The sequence below is a fragment of the Silurus meridionalis genome, chromosome 24 (genome assembly GCF_014805685.1).
Source record: "Silurus meridionalis isolate SWU-2019-XX chromosome 24, ASM1480568v1, whole genome shotgun sequence".
Taxonomy (NCBI): domain Eukaryota; kingdom Metazoa; phylum Chordata; class Actinopteri; order Siluriformes; family Siluridae; genus Silurus; species Silurus meridionalis.
The window spans coordinates 9,034,340-9,043,471 of record NC_060907.1 but is presented as its reverse complement, the minus strand read 5'-3'; the positions used below and the strand labels follow the sequence as shown (position 1 = coordinate 9,043,471).

The 9,132-nt window shown below is 40.0% G+C and overlaps 1 protein-coding gene across 1 annotated transcript in view; it reads right to left on the bottom strand.

The window, feature by feature from the left end:
* Positions 1-2,363: 2,363 nt before the first annotated feature.
* Positions 2,364-9,132, bottom strand: part of vps8 (VPS8 subunit of CORVET complex) — a 118,805-nt gene continuing 112,036 nt past the window's right edge. The window contains 1 exon segment of the mRNA XM_046837249.1: positions 2,364-2,559. Coding sequence (XP_046693205.1) covers positions 2,416-2,559 — 144 coding nt within the window. The 3' untranslated portion in view covers positions 2,364-2,415.

Sequence of the window (9,132 nt, the reverse complement as noted above, 5' to 3'; positions counted from 1 at the left end):
GCAACAAGTACTGAATGATTCTGTTTTTATGAACATTATAGAAGCTATAAACAGTCATTACCATTTGATAGTGGAGAACTTAATTCCTTCCATTAATGTTCCATAAATAGCTCCTTGAAACCTCACATATCAGCGATAGGAACTGCTTCCGTTTTGTTGCAGCATGAATGTGACCTTTGTTCTGACCAGAGCTGGAAAGTAATAAAGTACAAATTCTTTACTGCACCAGTTACTTTTTAACTTTCACTCAATGCATTTTTACACAAATATCTGTACTTTTTACTTCTTACATTTTTAAACCAGACTTGAGTTTAAATTCATTTGTTTAAAGGATCAATATGTTTCCGTCTCATTGAGCGCCGTTTTCAGCCCGTCAACATATTTCCTGTCATTGTGCTGCTTTTTCAATCTACCACTGGTGTATATTTCCTGGCTCTCACACACCACAGATGAAGGTTAGTTTATGAAGCAAACAATGAACAAAGCAGAAGGCAACAGGAAGTCTGGGGTTAACGTGGATGAGACAGAGGGAGTCAGTGATGAAACATGACTGAGAACAGTGACATTCTGGACCACATGATCATCATCATATTTTCTCTGCTTGTGTTCTATATAGTGGATGTTCAGCCTGAATACATTCATTTGGTAACAAACTTTGAAATTTGTTCGTATTAATATATTAATATGACACGAGGTCCAGTTACCAGCGTGACACTAAAACAGGTAGTAGTAATAGTTTATTGAGCGAAAAAGTGCAGTCAAGTACATCTAACTTATACCAGATTCTTTTCAGTGTACTAAGTGAAGAATGTGTGTACTTCTGGGTCTGACTAGAATTCAAAACAGGTATTATTAATTAATGAGCTTGTTCTACGGCTTAAAAAAAAAACATAGAAACTGCAGTTATAATGATATGCAATAAACATTGACATGAACTAGCTTGACTTGTGGACACGCCACATTTTAAAAAGTATCTATAACTACACACTATATGGGCTCCTGGCTTTTCCAGTAATGTGTGGTTCTTCCTCAAACTGTTACCACCAATTGTATAGAACCTCTTTGGATGCGGTAACATAAAATGTTCCCTTTATTTGAACTGCGAGACACAAACTTGTCCCAGCTTGACGATGCCCCTGCGCACAAAGCCGTCTCCATGAAGATATGCTCTGTATAGTTTGGAGTTCAAAATCTTCTGCTATAGAGCTCTGACCTCAACTCTTACTGAACACCTTCGGGGTGAATTGGAACAGTGACTGGTGAAAGAGGACAAATCTCCACAAGCACACTCCTAAATCTAGTGGAACATCTTCCCAGATAATGTGAGACTAAAAGTGGAATGGGATGATACAAATACAAATATTAGAGTCAGGCGTCTGAAAACGTTTGTCCATATAGTGTATTTTTCATAGGGCCAGCGAAGCCTTCTCTGCTGGCCTAATCACTATCAGAAGCACTGACCTACATTTACAACCTAAATTTTAATATTTGTTCCATGAAATTGTATTAATTTATTTCCAACGTTTTATTCTCTTCATTTTGTAGCGATTCTCTTGGCTGCACTGCTTCCAGTACGTGGATGTGGATGTTAGATTTTTTTTGTCCAATCAGATTTAGCCATGTCAATCTAATCTGCCCAGGATCTTCAAAGTCAGTACTGCTGGCCTTTTTACAATTGAGAATATTACCAACAGGTCTGTATATTTAACCAATCAGATTTCATATTTGCCTCACAGGGCAGCTAGCTGGCCCAGAATAGCGTCAGCTAGGGACAGAGGAGGGACATGGGGTATATCAGTAGGAGAATGCTGAGGATGGGCCACCAGGAAGAAGGAAAAGAGGAAGAACAAGGAGGAGGTTTATGGATGTGGTGAGGGAAGACATGCAGGTAGTTGGTTTGAAAGAGGCAGATGTAGAGGACAGGGGGGTGTGGAGACGGATGATCCGCTGTGGCGACCCCTAATAGGAGAAGCCGAAAGTAGATGATGTTTTAATTTATTCCTTTTATTTCCTCTTCTCTTTTAATTATGTAGTTGAACCTTCTTTATATGTCCCTTTGTTCTAGTTTGGGATTATTGGACTGCATAGGATGAGAGTGTTATAAAATAACAAAAATTCTGAGTTGCCTTTATGCATGTTCTTTATTCCTTATACAGGACAGTTCTGCATTTGATTGAATATTTGTTCGGTACTGGTCAGTTTCCGCACTCATCATCACATGAATTACCCACGAATACCAATGTATTACTGTATATTCATCGATTATTTTCCTGTAACAGAATAATAATGATCGCTTTATTCCTTACTTTCATCGTTTTCGATGTGAAGGCGAGTGAAAGAATGATGACATCAGTGCAGGTTAGTAGTGTAAAGTAGTGCTTTTATTCAGGTGTGTAACAGTGGGTAAAGTCTGCACTACTCCTCTACCATTGGCGGTGGAGAAAGCTTGAGGCTGAGGTTTTCACTGTGGTAGATGCTTCCTGCTCCTGGGTGGGCAGGATTCATCAGGCCGGTTCTCTCGCTGCTGTGGGAGTGGGCGAGTTCTGTGAGGATCGCCAACTGCGACACAAAAGAAAAGAAAATGTATATACACTTATAAAATGGCAGTATTTTGTTAAAAGAGCTGAATGTTTCTGATGATTCTTTTCTTACTTGTCTATATGTGTGCACGTGTTTCCAGATACGTTACAAAACGTACTAATTAGTTTGGTGTTGTAGGAAAATCAGACACTAAAGTGTTTAAAATGAGTATTGTGTCATGAATGCATCATGATTCATATCGCTGTTAATTACGCTGGAAGCTGAAAAAAAAGACAAAAGGCTAATGCTTGTTTCTCAAAGCTTTCAGTGGATTGTGAATAATTCCAGCTCCAAGTTCTACAAGAAACATTTTCTGAAACCCTCGATAATAAGATAAAAGCTCTTTTACCATTTGGTGCACACACACACACACACACACACACACACACACACACACACACACACACACACAGAGGTAGTTAATACCAACGCTCTGCACTAGTTAATGAGCCGTCGAGCATTAACAGAATTAACTTCTTCAGCAGTTTAAGCTACTCGTCTGTTGGATCGGACCACACGGATCAGCCTTCGCTCCGCTCATACATCAATGAGTCTCGGCCGTCCTTGACCCTGTCGCCGGTTCACCACTGTTCCTTCCTTGGATCACTTTTGATAGATACTGACCACTGTAGACCAGGAACATCCCACAAGAGCTGCAGTTTTGGAGATGCTTTGAGCTAATCGTGTAGACCTCAAATCACTCAAATCCTTACGATCGCACATTTTTCCTGCTTCTAACATCAACATTGAGGGCAAAATGTTCACTTGCTGCTTAATACACCCACTAACAGGTGCCATGATGAAGAGTTAATCCGTGTTATTCAGTTTACTTGTTATAATGTCATGATATTATGCCTGATCGGTGTATGTATATATATGTATATATACATACACACACACACACACACACACACACACACACACACACACACACACACACACACACACACTTCCATTAGTGGGCACCTTCTCCTAAACATTTTTTTCTGTTCCCACTGCATTCTCTCTTAATGTTTTCTTTATTCCCTTACATTCCAACCTCTCAACACTCTCTCATTCTGTCTCAATATGTCTTCTTTAACGTTCTGCTCTTTATCTCTCTCTCTCTCAGAAGCAGCAGTGTGATGGGTAGAGAGCTACTCCTATTATATACAAGTGGAATTCTTTCTGAGAGAGAGAGAGAGAGAGAGACATTTCTTCACCACTGAGGCAGAATGGTACAGAGGCCATGCTTCCACAGCACAGTACATGCCGAGGCAAAGAATTCTCAATCCAGTACACCATGCTGAGACAAAGCCTCCTCAACCCAGTACACCATGTTGAGACCACGCCTCCTTAAACCCAGTACAGCATGCTTAGACCACGCCTCCTCAACCCAGTACTGCATGCTGAAGCCACACCTCCCTAATTTTGCAGGGGCTTAGACTCAATTTTGATACATGATATTTTGAAACACTTAAAATGAATGTGATTAAGGCTCTTGTGTTTTAGTTCTTCTAATTAAGACCCTTAACAATAATGCATTTAAACAGAAATGTTGCGCACACACACACACACACACACACACACAAACACAAGGAGACAAAGAACACACACCTGCCAATGACTCTCACTCTCTATCTCTCTCTCCCTCTCTCACACACCACTGATTTTTTTTCTCATCTGAACCCGTTCACACATTAATTAAAGAGCTGGAAACTAGGCCGATTGGTGGTGCCTGCTGTGTTAATTAAACAGAAGGACAGGCCTGGGATTTGATCTCACAACCCCCAGGTCACCAGCGCAAAAACCTTAACCACAAAGCTACCACTTCCCATTTGCTCAATAAGGATAATTAATTTTCACTTCTGTCGGTTGCCCTCAGTGTTGTGTGATGAATATACCAGTGCTGAATCACTGCACTGAAATCCATAAGAACGGCTGTTGCGAAGCAACTTGTGCAAATAGAAGGTCTGGTGTTGTCTGTCCTTGTAAAAGGTGTGCGCTGTCCTAATGTTATATTATTCAACTGACTGCTTATACACTACTGTAGGCTTCCACACCAGTCCAATTAAAACAGATTAAAATAAAACAATTAATATTTAAATTGATGATGGATGATTAGCACTATCGTGTTGATTGGGTACTAGCATGAATGCTGAAACTTTATAGTTTGAGCACAGTGTACACATGTGCATCTCCAGAAATGCGGCCGATGCGATTCGCATCTCGATGCATAGCAACGATATGATACTATAAAGATACATATGAAGCAGATACCAATGTGATTCACTCCTATTATAAAGCGTTGTGTGATCCGATTTCGATTGTGAAGGAGATGCTGCTACTGCTTGCATGTGAATATTGTTGATGCCTGTACTGTAATTACTAAGTGCACAGAGAGAAAAAGAGAGAGAGAGAGAGAGAGAGAGAGAGAGAGAGAGAGAGAGAGAGAGAGAGAGAGAGAGAGAGAGAGAGAGAGAGAGAGAGAGAGAGAGAGAGAGAGAGAGAGAGAGAGAGAGAGAGAGAGAGAGAGAGAGAGAGAGAGATGATCGATCAGGGCAAAGTGGAAATTATTTTGACTTTATAATTTTGACAATATAAAAAACTGAATAATTTAACGTATTAATAATGAAATCAAACTAAATCACAAAATGTTCTCGATCGAACTTTTAGCCCCTGACCTTGTGAACTAGCATGAGGATGTGTTTTTTCGTCTCTAAAGCTCTTCTATAAGTCGCTCTGATACCTCTGAGCATAAGTACCTCAGAGACCTCATCACTCACTGCACCATGCTGCATGAGATCCTCCAGCACTGCTCGACTGGTACCACCTTCTCTCAGAATGAGAAGTAAGTATACTTCAAGGCTCTTCTCTGTTCTGGCACCGAGGTGGTGGAATGAACTTCCCCAGGCTATCTTTAAGCAACGGTTAAAGAACTTCCTCTTCCTGAAACACTTAAAATAGCACTTTCCAAGTTTGCTTTGTAGAAATCAAGAGTTATAATCTGATTTATATTAAGTTTTTTTGTTTTTTTGTAATTTAGCGTACATTTATTTATTGATAGAGACTCAAAGCATTTTTGTACGTCGCTCTGGACACGGGCGTCTGCTAAATGTCAATGCAAATGCTCTGTAAAGCAGCATCCTATTATCAATATAAATATAATACAAATACGTAACACATTCAAAAATATTGTATATTTTGATACATTTAAATCATATTTCTTATCCTCTCAAATCTTCCATGTAAACACTCATACTAATGATATGAGGCCCAGTGTTTGTGCTGAAACCTTGTGCAGTTGTAGAAATAAAATCAACTCAAAAATATTTCGCTCAGGATCACCAATGAACCGCAAAACACCTCATTTTCTGGTGAAATCAGAAATAATCAGGGTGCTGAGGCGTGTCATTGGTCTTGAAGTTGCTGTTTTTTTATAGATTGCATGCTCTCTGGGTTCTCTTGCACTAAAAGGTGCAATGACATGGCAACCTGGCTGTGATCTCCTTTTCTTCCTTCTCAATCAAAGTGATTACTGTCAATCATGCATATTTGTGAGCTCATGTATGTGGAGGTGGACTGCATACGTAGAAGCCAAAAAAATTATAATTTATAGTGTTGGCATTGTGTATTTTAAAGGAAGCATGTGTTCAGCTTTCACCCTCCAATTTACATTTACATTTGCGGCATTTAGCACATTTAGCAGACATTTGCGACATTTAGCAGACAATTCGAAGAAAAAGTCTCTCTGGGGAAAAAGATCTACAGCACTAACAGGGATGAATACAGAGAGAGGTCATAATATGCAGAAGGAGAAAGATTGCTGGAATGAGGAAACATTATTCTTTCAATTTTTTAGCTAATTTTCAGTTGCCCTCTGTCTCACGTGATGAATTCTTCTTCTTCTTGAGAATGTTGATGGAGAAGTATAGAGAAGGTCAGAAGGAGTTGCATTGTGTGTTTGTGGATTTAGAGAAAGCATATGACAGGCTGGAAAGGAGAGTTGTGGTATTGTATGAGGAAGTCAGGTGTGTCAGAGAAGTGTGTGAGGGTGGTGCAGGACATGTATGAGGACAGTGTGACAGCAGTAAAGTGTGCAGTAGGAATGAAAGACTGGTTCAAGGTGGAGGTGGGACTGCATCAAGCATCGGCTCTGAGCCCTTTCCTGTTTGCAGTGGTGATGGACAGGTTGACGGACGAGGTCAGACAGGAGTCTCCATGGACTATGATGTTTGTGGATGATATTGTGATTTGTGGTGAGAATAGTGAGCAGGTTGTGAAGAGCCTGGAGAGGTGGAGGTATGCGCTGAAGAGAAAGGGAACGAAAGTCAGTAGGAGTAAAACAGAGGTAAAACAAATCCCTCTGTGAATGAGAGGGAGGGCAGTAAAGTGGTGCGGTTGCAGGGAGAAGAGGTGGAGGAGTTTAAGTTCCTGGGGTCAACAATGCAAAGTAATGCAGAGTGTGTTAAAGAAGTGAAGAAAAGAGTGCAGGCAGGGTGGAGTGGGTGGAGAAGAGTGACAGGAGTGATTTGTGATAGAAGAGTATCTGCAAGAGTAAAAGGGAAAGTTTATAGGACTGTGGTGAGACCTGCGATTGTTGTATGGTTTAGAGACAGTGGCATTGAGTAAAAGACAGGACGCGGGGCTGGAGGTAGCAGAGCTGAAGATGTTGAGGTTTTTGATGGACAGGATTAGAAACAAGTTTATTAGAGAGACAGCGCATGTAGGACGTTTTGGAGAATGTTGAGGATGAAGCCATCAGGAGGGAGGAAAAGAGGAAAGCCAAAGAGGAGGTTTATGGATGTGATGAGGGAAGACATGCAGGTAGTTGGAGAAGCCGAAAGAAGAAGAAGTCTCGCGTGATGAATACAGCACGCCAAAACTAAATCATTGCACTGAAATCCATTAGCATTAGCATAAAAGTAAGAGTTGTTTTCTGAACGTTGTTTAGTCGTGACATAATCTGTACCTAGACCAAGATTTCAAGATCCAGAAGATTCAGAAATGTGTGCGTTAGATAAAAAGGGATTATAAATATAAAATAAGAAAAAATAGGTAAACATAAGTGAAAATAGATAATGATAAAGAGGTAGTTAAATGTTAAATAAGTGTTAACAGTAAACAGCTCACAGCAGCAGTGTTACAGCCACTGATTCAACAGGAAAATCCAGGATTTCTTACACAGTACAGCAAAAATACAGCTATACTAGTTACCTAAGCTGTGACATCAACTACAAATAGTACTTCACTATACAAAGTGAGAAATCGTGGCTCGTTTTTTTGTGTGGAAATGATATGTAGTACTGCGGTATGAGAGTTACAGTCACGTATTAAAATGTTTACCCAATGAGACCAGTGCACCAGTTGTAACTCCGCCCATCTATCCAACAAGCTACAGCATTGAAAACAATTTAATTTCAAACAGCAGTGCACTTTCCTCACACACCCACACACTAGGTATGTGACTCTCAGGACACGCCTCGGTCTCCATGGTGATGATCAATCAATTATCATATCAATCATCATATACAATATAGGTCACAAATTATTGTCCACTTTCTATACAGCATATCTACAAAAAATACATATAAATAAATGTAAAAAAATTTGACCAATGCAAATATGTTCAAAATGATGCATTATGATATAAATGTCAATTGCATCCAATGCACCAATTTTATTTTATTTTTTAATCGATGCATCACTAACTTTTACAGGGATGCACAGATGAGAATGTTCCTACAGACTGAACAGATGTTTGGCTCTCACAAGTCCAGTAACACAATACTAAATTCAAGGTTCTATAATAGTTTGTGTTTTTGCGCATAAATCCACACACGCGCACACGAAGGTGTGTGCAGGATCCAAATAAATTTGCGAAAATGTACAGGTTTTTCTTGAATTTCTTGTGTAACAAATTATGCACTAAACCGCTTGTATCCGGCTTGATAAATGAGGCTTGTTGTTTGTGCCGACAGATTTTATGATGCAATGGAGTGCTCTGTGCCTCATTTGTGCAGGATTAGAAATAAACCAGCTTGAATGTTTCTTCCACCACAGAGCCACAAAACACATCATTCTGGTGAAATGTGGAATGAAAACAGGGTTTTAAGGGGTGTCACAGGTCATAAAATAGTCTTGAGTTTCTGGCCACACAAGGCCTCGAGGAAAATTACGATTCAGGCTGTATGTTCTCAGCTCTGGTGAAACGAGAGTTTATGAAGACACACGGGAGAATATTACATCAACTTCATCCTTAAAAAAAAGGGGTTTTGTTGTACACTTAGATAAAGGGAAGATGCATGCTACACACACACACACACACACACACACACACACACACACACACACACACACACAAAACACACACACAATTCTAGAACCTGAACATGAGGACAAGCACATGCAAACACGCACTTGGGAAGGTGGGAACTGTGGTTAAACTGTTGGACTGCTGATCAGAATCATCATGAGTTCAAATCCCACCACTACTAAACTGCAACTACTGGGTCCCTGAGCAAGACCCTTAAACCTCAACTGTTCAGGTGCATGAATAAGATAATTGTCAGT